General features: G+C 39.5%; 1 protein-coding gene across 50 annotated transcripts in view; it reads left to right on the top strand.

Annotated features, from left to right (window-relative positions):
- The window catches only part of PLEKHA5 (pleckstrin homology domain containing A5), a 217,263-nt gene that overhangs the window by 110,742 nt on the left and 93,982 nt on the right, over nt 1-12,539 (top strand). For 45 of the 50 annotated variants that reach the window (XM_087873042.1, XM_087873040.1, XM_087873033.1 and 42 more), the window contains 2 exons: nt 3,618-3,701; nt 6,292-6,412. In XM_087873042.1, coding sequence (XP_087729168.1) covers nt 3,618-3,701; nt 6,292-6,412 — 205 coding nt within the window. Of the gene's footprint in view, nt 1-3,617; nt 3,706-6,291; nt 6,413-12,539 lie in introns of all 50 variants that reach the window. The other 5 variants (XM_087873043.1, XM_087873044.1, XM_087873045.1 and 2 more) reach the window with 1 other exon arrangement.

Below are 12,539 nucleotides of genomic sequence, written 5' to 3'. Positions count from 1 at the left end.
TAGCCTATTTAAGGAGGAACGCCGACTGAAGCAATTTGCAGGGAACAACTTCGTTCACATACCTTCGTGTCTTGTCTTGCTTATCTTATCAGCTTCTTGCAAATTGCTTCTGGGCATTCTGCCAACCACAGTAAGCTTTCAGTATTATTCTTTGAATTCTTGGCGGCTGTTAATGCAGTTAATTAACAACCGTTGTTGTAAAAAACTGGTTTATTTAGTAAGCTAAGGTTTGAATGGACTTTGTGTGTGCTGCATTCTTTGGGATCCGTAGCTGGGGCAGAACAGGTAGGTATAACGTGGGGGCGGGCGGGCAGCTTACAGTTGTAGAGAACCGGTTCGCTGACGTCACATCATCACCACTACCGGCTCGCCCGAACCGGGCCAAACGAGAGCAATCCACCACTGATATGCATGCTTACTGTTACAACAACAGACTCTCAGATTACTTATGGGCAGTGATTGCTTTCTGCAAGTTGGCAAAGTACAGGTTGCTTTCTCGGATGGGGCAGCATTGTGTACAGCTTTAGGCAATCATTGTTTCACCCGTTTGGCTAGGGTGACATTATCCCACTGTGCAAATGCTTTGCAAGTTCAGAATAGGCCTTTGAAAATGGCAGCAATATTAAATCATCTCAGACAGCTTGCAGTAAACAATAAAAAAATAAAACACAGGGGAAAGTGGAGAACTTAGTTATAATTTATACTTCTGCTACTCATAAGGATGGAAGATACAAGGCAAAGTTTAATATTTCATTAAACTAATTATATATATATATATGGAGGGAGAGGGGGGAGAGAGATTGAGAGATTGAGTTTGAGATTATTTCAGTTTACTTAGATGTATCTTCTATGCGCCTCACTCTATTGGTCTTAAAGTATGCCTGGGTATGTTTCAGTGGTGGGTTTCAAATTTTTTTACTACTGGTTCTGTGGGTGTGGCTTGGTGGGCGTGGCTTGGTGGGTGTGGCAGGGAAAGGATACTGTAAAATCTCCATGCCCACCCCATTCCAGGGGAAGGTTTCTGCAAAATCCCCATTTCCTCCCGATCAGCTGGGACTTGGGAGGCAGAGAATAGATGGGGGTGGGGCCAGTCAGAATTTTTACTACCGGTTCTCCGAACTAGTCAAAATTTCCCCTACCGGTTCTCCAGAACTGGTGAGAACCTGCTGAAATCCACCTCTGGTATGTTTGAATATGTTTTTTATTATTTATTTGTGTGTGTGTGTGTGTGTGTGTGTGTGTGTGTGTGTGTGTCCACCAACCATGAAGTTTATTTTACTTTACTTGGATATATCTTCTATGTGCCTCGCTCTCTTGATCTTAAAATATGCCAGGATATGTTTGAATATGCTTTTTATTTTGTTTTGTTTAAAGTGTTGTCAGATACTACTGTTCCCTACATAGGAAGTTATCACTATGGTTTTGGCAGAATATTCTGTATATTGAAGGTTGTTGCATCACTGAAGCTTTGCCTTTTCATGTCCTCCACACACACACACACACCCTTTGTTTGCAAACTTTGGGAAGTTTTAAATAAACAGAACAGAAGGCATAAAGAGAGTGGGATTAAATACAGTGTTTACTACAAGGGATTTGGCCCTTACCAGAAGAATGAAATGTTATAAAAAGCAGTGAAATGATAAACAATTAATTAGTGATTTACAGATTTTTTGATTAGAGAAGAAGGAAAAACTTATTGTAGACTGGAAACCTTATATGGACTGAAAGAATTAAAATACGATGAATTATGGGTTTAAAAAGATGTAGATTAAATGAGGGGCTAAAAGGATTTGTATACTTTCTAAGAGGGAGGAGGGATTATAAAATAGCACTTATCTCTTGAAGAGTGGTCAGAAGACATTACATTTCATAATTTGCAATTTTTTAATTGAATTTTTAGATTTGCCTTTTACTTTATATAAAACTCTCAATAAATATAAATCAAAAAGAAATGGCAGACAATTAATTAAGACAATTAAGCAACAATCACAAGTATTCCTCTCAATTTTATGTAGTAGCAGCAGCTGCAAGTAAGAAAATTTCATAGATAATGTAATGTAAGAAATAATGTAAATTTCTTAAGCAGAAATTTAAAAAGAGGGCCACTACTGCAACAGCTGCTGCTACTACTACTACTATGACTACTACTACTATGACTACTACTACTATGACTACTACTACATTCGAGACAGAGGATTAGCCAGTGATATCACCATTGCTTGGGGAACACTCGGTTGGGGATTCCTTTCACGTCCCTGTAAAGTTGCCTATCAAAGTGGTACCTAACGACATAGTTGGGGTTGCATACTCTTGAACTGCTAGGTTGGCAGGAGCTGGAGCGAGTGATGGAAGCTCACCCCATAAAGCAGCAACTCTCGGATCTTAAACACTGGCTTGCCGATTGTCAACCCCTCCTAATCAACTTCTTAAATTCCTGTATAGATACTATTCCTCTATTGCCGGCTGTAGGATAGAGAAATGTATACTATGTCCTATATTCCATAATCGCAGGAAAACAGAGAATTCAGTTGAGACTCCTACGTTCTCATAATAACTACAGTAGATCTTTGGATCTTTGCCCAATATACATAGGCTATATCTTATCAATATTTTCTCCTTTGTCTTCTGAAGATTATATGCATGCATAAGTTGATTATCTACTGCCATTCACGACATGAGAGGCCAGTTCAAAAAGAATCTGAGCAATTTTAGAAAAATAATCACTCAACAGCATAATTACAATAACCCCAGTGCCCAAGGAGCAGCCAAAAAGAAGAAGGAGAAGAGATAGACACATATTTCCAAAACAAGAGAGCCAACTAACTTAACGTTGGGAGGGAAAGTTGTCAAAAAGAGGAGAACTGCTAATGTCTAATCTGTATGCCTATGGAGATTCTCAGTCATCCAGGTCATAATTATCCCAAAATGGCTTCTTTCAAAAGGCCGCTAGGCTGTTTTTTTCCTTGAGGGAGAAGAAGAAAACATTTTGCTCCTCATCCAAGAAGCTTCATCAATTGTGATGGCGGTGGGAAGGAAGGATAGGTACAGACAGTTGAGTCTGGATGGTGGGAGGGTGGAACCTATTCTTCCATCCCCCCACCATCCAGTCTCAATTGATAATTCCTATCCTCCCATCTCCCGCTATCAGTACCCAATGAAGCTTCTAGGCTGAGAAGTGAAGTGTTTTCTTCTTTCTCAAGAAAAAAGACAGCCCTTTGCCTTTTCGAAGAAAGCACCTTTGAGGCAGTCTAATCTGTATCAACATGCAATGGGGAATTGAACTGTCTTGAAGAATAGGTGACAAACCAGAATATAAATAGAATGTTCGTGCCATTTCAAGCAAAGCCATGAGGAGTCAAAAGAAAAATATGAAGGAAATTACTTCCATCTCTGTTTCACAGACTATAAAAATATGTTTAAATTATATTTACGTAATCTAAATTTACATCATAGCTTTCATTTTTTTCTATTGTCTACAATTTTTTTTCCAATCATCAAATCTGTATGTCATTTCATTTTTTTTTTTGTTCCATGCAAAAAGTTCAAAGGGGGTTTCCAATTAGCTGTAAAATTAATCAGTGCATGCTTAAATAATTCCTGTATTTGTTCCTCCACAGTCACAATGAACGAAAAGTGACCTGCAAGCATCCAGTCACAGGGCAGCCCTCACAGGACAATTGCATATTTGTCGTGAATGAACAGTAAGTACGTGTTTACAAAAAGTTGTACAAAAAAATTACATTTTTTTTTAATATTCTGAATATTTATTTATGTGGTTGTTATTGTATAGTTGTTATATAATATACAGTAATTGTTAAATAGTACCATACTGTTATTTACAAAATCCCAAAGTAGTTTGTAATGGTAAAACTATTTTAGAATAAGCCAACCCATTGAAAGATAACTGTTAAGGAAGTTAATGCCTGGGAAAAGATGAATGCAAGCATGAATAACTATTTACTTTTGTTGTTCAACTGATGATCAGTTACTCATTCATATGCGATCCATTAACCAGGTAGTTGTCTATTTATTTATAAGTCCAATTGTCTCTTGAAAAAGCACCTTTGGGACACTTATGACCATGTTGAAATAGAGTACACCTGTGAGGGCAATATAAAGGGCAACATTTATTTAGGTCTGATATGCCTTAATGGGTGAAGAACCCAAGTTCCAGAACAACGTTTCCCGTATTCCAATTTTTTCCAGTTTTATTAGGCAATGGAAAATGCGTGGAGATGTTCTACAACTTGTGAAATTTAAAGAATACAATTGTCTCATATCATATGTCAGCATTCCTTTTTTCCTCCATCTTCTGTTTCTATATTGTTGATATCTTGGTCTGTCCAAGTAATCACCAATCCAACCATCCATTCATCCCAGACTGAAATTTTCTTGTAGTTCTGACTCACAGAGTTTTCCGCCTACAGAGTCCATTCTATTCATAGTTCACCCTATCAATTATTCCCCTAAAAGAGATTTATCTCTTTTTTTGTTTTGCAACAAGCATTTGGTTTCCTTGAATTTCCTTTCTCAACGTCCTGGAACTTCCTGAATCCTCTTATTTGGTCATTATAATTTGCCGTTATTGAACAAGATCAATCTTGAAAAGGAAGAAATATGGTGAAATTAGACCTACTCACCCTCAAAATGGGGCTGTGACGTCAAAGATTAGTTTTTGCTGCTTGAGTTGTAGAATTATACAGACCAGCCTTTCAAAGACTCCACAAAGCATAGATGTTCTGACCTAAGGTCCCTTAAAAAGCAGGAAGCAGAGTCTTGGTCCTGGCAAAACCTTTTTTATTTACACGATTGTGAATTCCTTTCATTCACAGTCAGCAAGTCCTGTCCAAACAGTTTTTCAAAGGAATGTTTATCAACACAGACCTTAGCTCGCTTGGAAAGCTGCCAGGTAACAAGTTTCCAAATGCAGTACAAGGCAAAACTAGGCACAGAGTCTCTCAGAGTCACGTATGAACAAATTGTTTCCTGCAAAAGCCCACTCCCCGTTCGCTCCTCTTTTGTTTTCCTATAGGAGGGGCCAATCACCTCCAAGGTGTGGCTTGCTCCCAAGTTGACCCTGCTTTCTTAGTTGTTCTTGTTTTCTGGCAGCTCTGCGCATGCGCACACTGGGAACAGGCTCCAGCTGTTCCTCTGCCTTACTGCTGTCTAACTCCCTCTCTACCTCCGACGCAGAGCCCTCGTCCGAGCTTTCCAAAGCCCCCAGGACTGACCCATCTACCTCCCCAACCTCCTCACTGTCCGACTCTGCTGCCAGCGCCGCTGACCACCAGCAGGTCACAACAATGGATGACTCATCAGATTCATCACAGATTTGGACATGTGTGATTCCTTAAGATTAATTAGTTTATTTCTATAGTTTTTCTTTTTTTGAGAGAGAGAGTTTTTTTGTATTTTTATAAAATCTGCAAATATACTACAAAGAATGCATACTAAAAGCTAATATTCACACATTTGATTTATAGAAATGAATGTAAATATAATTGTTTTATATACATCTTAAATCCAAATTTACAACTGCATCATTTTCATGGAGGAGGTGAACAGAGATTTGAGTTGTAGAACTTCAGCAAACTGAAAAGATGCTATATAAAATTGGTATCATGAATTCCTAGTGTCTTCAAAAAATAGAGCAGTTCTTAAATGCTAATTTCCATTAGAAATATATATAGAGAAATATTTCTATATTTTTTCTAAACACGTGTTTATTACTGTATTAATTCAATAATTTGATATTCAAATTTCAAGGTCTCCCAATTCCGCAACCATTGGGTGGCTTACTGTGAAGTAAAATGTAAAAAAAAACCAAACCATATATCTAAGACAAGAATGTTAACCAATAATGTGAAAAACCAAAAAAAATTGCCAAAACCAATGGGGCTCATTCAGCCTGGGAGAACAATCAGATGTTCAGCAATTTACCGCAATGGTTAGTCATTCAGCTAATATAAGCTTGTGATACATAAAATTGGGCACATCAAATGACTCATTTTTTGGCAGTCTTTTTCTTTCTTTTTTAGCACTATAGGCCTGAGAAGTTTTCAGGTATGGAATTTACTAAAGTAGAGATACTTTGCATTACCTGTTGAGAACCTACTGTAGGATGTTCCAGGGAGACATGTTTTACATAGTCATTATTGTTTTGCATCAACATTTGCTGGGAATCTGGACAAGTAACACATTCAGACTCTTATTAAAAACAATTAAAGGTGTTTTTCTCCTAATCTTAGAATACCCGGCAGGTTCTTATGTAATTGAATATTCTATTTCCAGGACTGCAGCAGCTATGACTTCAGAAGAGAAGAAAGAACGACCATTAAACATGGTGTCTGAAGCTGCACACTATAATTTGACATCAGATTACACAGCACATCCGATGAGTCCTCTGGGCAGAGTAAGTTATTGTATTCAATATACATTATTCATTAGTACAAAATTATTGAGCTAGTAAGCCTAACGTGGTGTGGAGGCACAATTATGTGGAGGTTGTAAGACAATCGATCTTCGTTTGGAAGTTTTTTTAAAAAATACCTTTTTTTTAGATCCACGGGTCTGTTTATTGGGTTTGGGTTTGTTTGTTTTTAAATAATTTGTTGTGTGTTGTTTTCTGTGAGGAAAAAAAATTCTCTCAAGTGAAGTGCTAATAAAAATTAAGTTGCAGTATACAGTCTATATACAATATGTATAAAATCCATCATGAATAATAATAATAATATTGTATTACGCATGCTGGTTTTTTTAATTATAAACAACTTCATTATTAAAAGCCAATAAACAAATATTAGGACTGTGAAGCAGTTCATTTCTGGGAATAGATGTACTTGGCTCGGTTTAAGGCCTCCCCCTGAAACACCTTTTTTGCTTTCAGATCTAAAGCATTGCACAACCCTACTAAGTGTGTGGCTAAAATGGATTCTTTTCTTATTTTAAAAAGTCACAGAGAACAGATAATCCTTTAATGGTTTTCTAATAAACTATAATCATGATCCCAGTTGGTGGCCCATACGGTAGTTCTTACTAAAAAGCTTGTGAAAGCAGCCTCAATGCAGCCTACCGCTGAGGCCAAGTGGTTATGGGGGGGTAAAAAGCCCTCCTGGATCACTTTCTGAGGTAATGAAGAGGACGACACAGCAGATTTTGTTAGAACAAATCATGCCATACTTTTGAGTTATATATCCGTATGGTAGAAGATGTCTGAAGAGGTTTTTATCTGCTAAATTGCTACTCTGAAGTGCAAACTTCACTTTAAAAAAAAAACAAGAAGGAAAAGAAAAAAAGAAGGAAGGAAGGAAGGAAGGATGGATGGATGGATGGATGGATGGATGGAAGGAAGGAAGGAAGGAAGGAAGGAAGGAAGGAAGGAAGGAAGGAAAGAAAAAGAAAAGAGACAGATTATCCAATTCCTGGTTGGCTTTTCTCACTCATTTGTTATTACTATTTCTTTATATTTTTTCTACATTCAGTTTCTTGGATTTCAGCCAAATACCTTGGATGTCGGAAGTGAACGAAAGAGAGGAAAATTGTCAGCCTTTTTCTCTTCCGTCCTTCTTCTTAAGCTGTAATTTTTACTTGAGACATTAATTGCAGTTCTTTAAGAAACCCTACCTTACAAACTGACAATGCTTTTCTATTAAGTGTGGTCAAAATTTTTTTTAAAAAGTCATTTTGCTCTTCAACATGGGTATGTGCCGTGTTTCCCCAAAAATAAGACGTCCCCTGAAAACAAGCCCTCCCCGAAAATAAGCTCTCCCTGAAAATATTTAACCGCATGCACAGCGTTAAATATTTGGTTAGGGTTAGAGAGACAGAACTGGAAATCAGGTAAAACGGCAAGAGGAGCCCCGTCTTGCTCCACGCGCCCCAAAATAATAAGACCTCACCGAAAATAAGGCCAAGCGCTTATTTCGGAGTTAAAAAAAAATATAAAACAGTGTCTTATTTTTGGGGAAACACGGTATATGCGCGCACATACACACATGCTCAAACAACAAGGTGGGTGAACATTTTCATTCTGCCTATTCTCTCTCCTCTGTGGTCCATAAATAGAGCACAAAACAAACTGTAAACCCTAAACCCATGATGGCGAACCTATGGCACGCGTGCCAGAAGTGGCACACAGAACCCTCTCTGCTGGCACGTGTGCCATCACCCCAGGTCAGATCTCTGTAGCGTTTCTTTCGTGAGCTTCTGTTTCCCTGCAAATGACGAAACAGAAGCTCGCGAAAGAAAAAGATCTTACCTCTTGCCGTGCTGCCGGTGTTGGGATGCCATTTTTATTTTTGATGGTTGCTGATAGAGCAAAATCAGGTGAAATTGTGAAGACTGAAGTCAGCACATGCACATGTCTGCGCATGTCGGCACATGCAAGCGTGCATGTCAGTGCATGTGCATGTTTGTGCGCACACACCTTTCAATTTGGACATGCGTGCGCGTGGTTTGGGCACGTGGTGTCTTAAAGATTCGCCATCACTGTCCTAAACCAAAAAAGTTTGCTTCTCTCCTACATAATAAATAACTCACCTTCAATTTCTTCCATTAATTTCTGTTAATTATCATGCATATTGCTAAATATTATAAATTTCTCCTTTACCTTCTTTCTGGTCTCATTAAATGTCTCAGCTTATGAAGCATGGGAACACTGTACCAGTGATGGCGAAACCTTTAGATGGCATATCAAAAATTCAGAAAATGTCTAACCTGTCTCTATTGACATGTTGCCCCACATCCACAAATAAAAGAGAAACAATTCTTTGCATATTGATTTATCTGAAAAAAATACAATCCAATCCTGTATGTTGCTATGTATTATATAGCAATAGCAATAGCATTTAGACTTATATACTGCTTTACAGTGCTTTACAACCCTCTCTAAGCGGTTTCGAGTCAGCATATTGCCCTCAATGATCTGGGTCCTCGTTTTACCTACCTCGGAAGGATGGAAGGCTGAGTCAGCCTTGAGCCTGGTGAGATTTGAACTGCCAAATTGCAGGCAGCTGGCAAGTCAGCAGAAGTAGCCTGCAGTACTGCACTGCACCACTTTGACTCATATAAAAAAATGTCAAATAATTACAGGTTTTTTTTTTTCTGTGTCCCTAGCGAAAGGATTAGCCAGTGATATCACCCTTGCCTGGAAGAGACCCAATTGGGGGCTCCTTTCGTGTCCCCATGAAGTTGCTCACCAAAATGATACACATTAATTTACTCACAGTCACCCGCTTTTGAACTGCTGGGTCAGCAGGAGCTGAAGCATGTGATGGGAGCTCACCCCACCCTGCAGCAGCAACAGGTCTCAAACGTGAACCTGCCGATTGGCAGCCAATATTCTAACATCATGGGCCACCACACTCTTCTCATTACAAAAATGAAATAAAAGTAAAACTCATTTTCAGAAAGTCTGGAGGCTGCATGGGAGAATGGAGTGTGCTTTTGGGAATAGTTGTTGGGTGTTGGTAAACGCTGGCGTGTCACCTTCGACATGTGTCACAGGCTCACCATTATTTCTCTGTGCTGTATTTCTGGATTTTTCTAAACTACAGACGGAAGCAGCATACTGAAATGTCCAGGCCAAAAAAAAAAAAAAAATGGTAGCAGCTAAGAAATCAGGATTTGGAGAGAAAAGATCAACCTCAGAGACCTTGAACAGAATGTTCTGGCAATAACACTAACCCTCTCTGCTATAGCTTGGGGCTTCTCTCCTTGTGTCTTGCCTAATTCAATTATTTTGAAGAATTAAGAGCAACAAGAAACCAATGTCAATTAGGAGTGAGTGCTCATTAATAGTTCTAGTGTTAAAATGGCCCAGCTCACCATTTAATCCACACTGGATGTTTAAAGAAGCTTAACAGCATCAGCGGTTCTGTGCAAAAGTCTAGTCAGTAACTGAAACAATTAAATGTTCTTTTACTATTATCCCAATAACGTTTTCTTCACGTTCTGCTGTTGTTTTTTCCTTTACTGAATTTTTAAGTATAAGATCCCTGGAGCAAGGATGTGTCTTCTTATGATTTATACAGTGTGGTCTCCATACAGATGGAGTAATTATAAACTAATGACATTAGAGAGTCACTTTCATGGCTGAAAATGTCCACATGAAAATTATTAATACTTTTATTAAGCACACAAGTTTATTAGTACAAGCGCTTTCCTGTCAGGACACGCATCTTTTCTGGACTACATTTGGAAGAGCCTTGTGGCAGTATAATAGCTGGGTGCAAACAAGTAGATACTCTTAAGTCTTATAAATACAGTTGGTCCTCGACTTACGATCACAATTGAACATAAAATTTACATTGCTAAGTGAGACATTTGTTAAGTGAGTTCTGCCCCATTTTACGACTTTTCTTGCCACTTTTGTCAAGTGAATCAGTGCAGTTGTTAAATTAGTAGCACAGTTGTTAAGTGAATTTGGCATCCCCATTGACATTAGAATAGAATAACAGAGTTGGAAGGTACCTTGGAGGTCTTCTAGTTCAACCCTCTGCTTACTTTGTTTGTAAGAAGGCCGCAAAAGGGGATCACGTGACTCTGGGACACTGCAGCCATCAGTTGCCAAGCAGCCAAAATTTGATCACGTGACCATGGGAATGCTGCAATGGTTATAAGTGTGAAAGATGGTTATAAGTCACATTTTTCAGTGCCATTCAGTGGTGGGTTCCTCCCGGTTCAGCCGAGCCAGTAGCGGTGACGATATGACATCACCAAACCGGTTCTCTTTGTTCGGGAGCTGGGCCCTCCTGCCCACCCCCCACCCCCCATTCTTATCTTTTATTTGGTCCCGTCCCCAATCTATTTGCTGCCTCCCAAGTCCCAGCTGATTAGCTAGAAGGAAAAAAACTGTTTAAACTCTTGCAGCAGGACTTCAAAGGGCCGCCCTACAGCTGATCAGTGTTAAAAGGCAGTGTGGTGGAAGACCAGGGCGCTCGAAAAACAAACGGGTAGACTGGTGCCTCCAAAAACAAATGAGTAGACCAGTACAGCTCTGCAAGCAGTTAAAGCCTGGTAGATCAGTATCTCTGCTAAATCCTAAAGAATTGTCACATGACCATCAAGCCACGCCCACAAAATAAGCCACGCCCACAGAACCGGTAGTAAAAAAATTTAGAACCCACCCCTGGTGCTGTTGTAACTTTGAACGAACACTAAATGAACTGTTGTAAGTCGAGGACTACCTGTACACATTTGGAAAGAGTCCGTTTCTAATTTTTATGTGCGTTATATATTATATTATTACTAGCTGCTATTACTAAAAACACATTGACTTTGCATGGCTAAAGAAGCGTTAATATTACCTTCCATTCTTTGGCTGTATGCTAATTAAATATATCTGTTCACAACAATATGAAGTCACAGCTGTCCCTTCTTTAGCTGTCAGCCTTCATACGAGTTCTTCCCAAGAACCTAGGATGAGCACAAAGAAAACTGGAACAAAGATAGCCGTAGATCTATATACCGTCCCTTAGTGTTTTAGTGCACTTTCTGGGCAGTCTACAGAGTCAGCATATTGCCCCCAACAGTCTGGGTCCTCATTTTACCGACCTCGGAAGGATGGAAGACTGAGTCAACCTCTTTCAGGCTCTGTCAGGATCGAACTCCAGGCTGTGGGCAGAGTTTGCCTGCAATACTGCATTCTAACTACTGCGCCACCAGTGCACTAATGATGTTACCTTGTTTGGGTGATGAAATGTCAGCAAGAAACCAACTAAGCTCAAGAGAGCCCCAAGAACTTCAGTTTGTATGAAGAATCCTGTTCTCCTGTGTCTCTTGACAAGTTTTAGCCCAGGCATCACTGGCATTACTTGACAGAAACAGGAGTGGGCAATCGATGGTCTCAGTTTTGGAACCTACTGCAGATTCAACCGGCAGTGGTTAAAAACTAGGGACATGTCTTTCCACCATTTTGAGATGGAAAACCCATGGAAGCTGTAATATAATCCTATAAAATTCGTTGTGGACAGTTTTGAAAAGCAAAGTCCTAGAATACTGGCCCACATTTCTTGATATTGGAGATGGGCAGTATAAAAACTTAACAAATAAATAAATCTTCCATTGTACATCATCATTCCACCCAGTGCAGCCTTTTCCTCACGAAAAATACAAAAGGAAGCCCCTGGTTTTCAAAAGGTTGCCCACTGTGAGGGAAAACAGGAGTGCTAGATAGGAACCAGTGGTGGGATTCAAAAATTTTTACTACCAGTTCTGTGGGCATGGCTTGGTGGGCGTGGCATGGCTTGGTGGGCATGGCTTGGTGGGCATGGCAGGTGAAGGATACTGTAAAATCTCCATTCCCTCTCCACTCCAGGGGAAGGTTACTGCAAAATCCCCATTTCCTCCTGATCAGCTGGGACTCGGGAGGCAGAGAATAGATGGGGCGGAGCCAGTCAGAGTTGGTATTTACCGGTTCTCGGAACTCCTCAAAATTTCTGCTACCGATTCTCCAGAACTGGTCAGAACCTGCTGAATACCACCTCTGATAGGAACAGGATTGAAAGGCAAAGCTAAATAGACAGAGAAAAGCAGTGGGA

The sequence above is a fragment of the Pantherophis guttatus genome, chromosome 7 (assembly GCF_059756535.1).
Source record: "Pantherophis guttatus breed Tessera chromosome 7, ASM5975653v1, whole genome shotgun sequence".
NCBI lineage: Eukaryota > Metazoa > Chordata > Lepidosauria > Squamata > Colubridae > Pantherophis > Pantherophis guttatus.
Note: the sequence above shows the minus strand (reverse complement) of the source record. Positions and strands in the feature narration are given on the sequence as shown.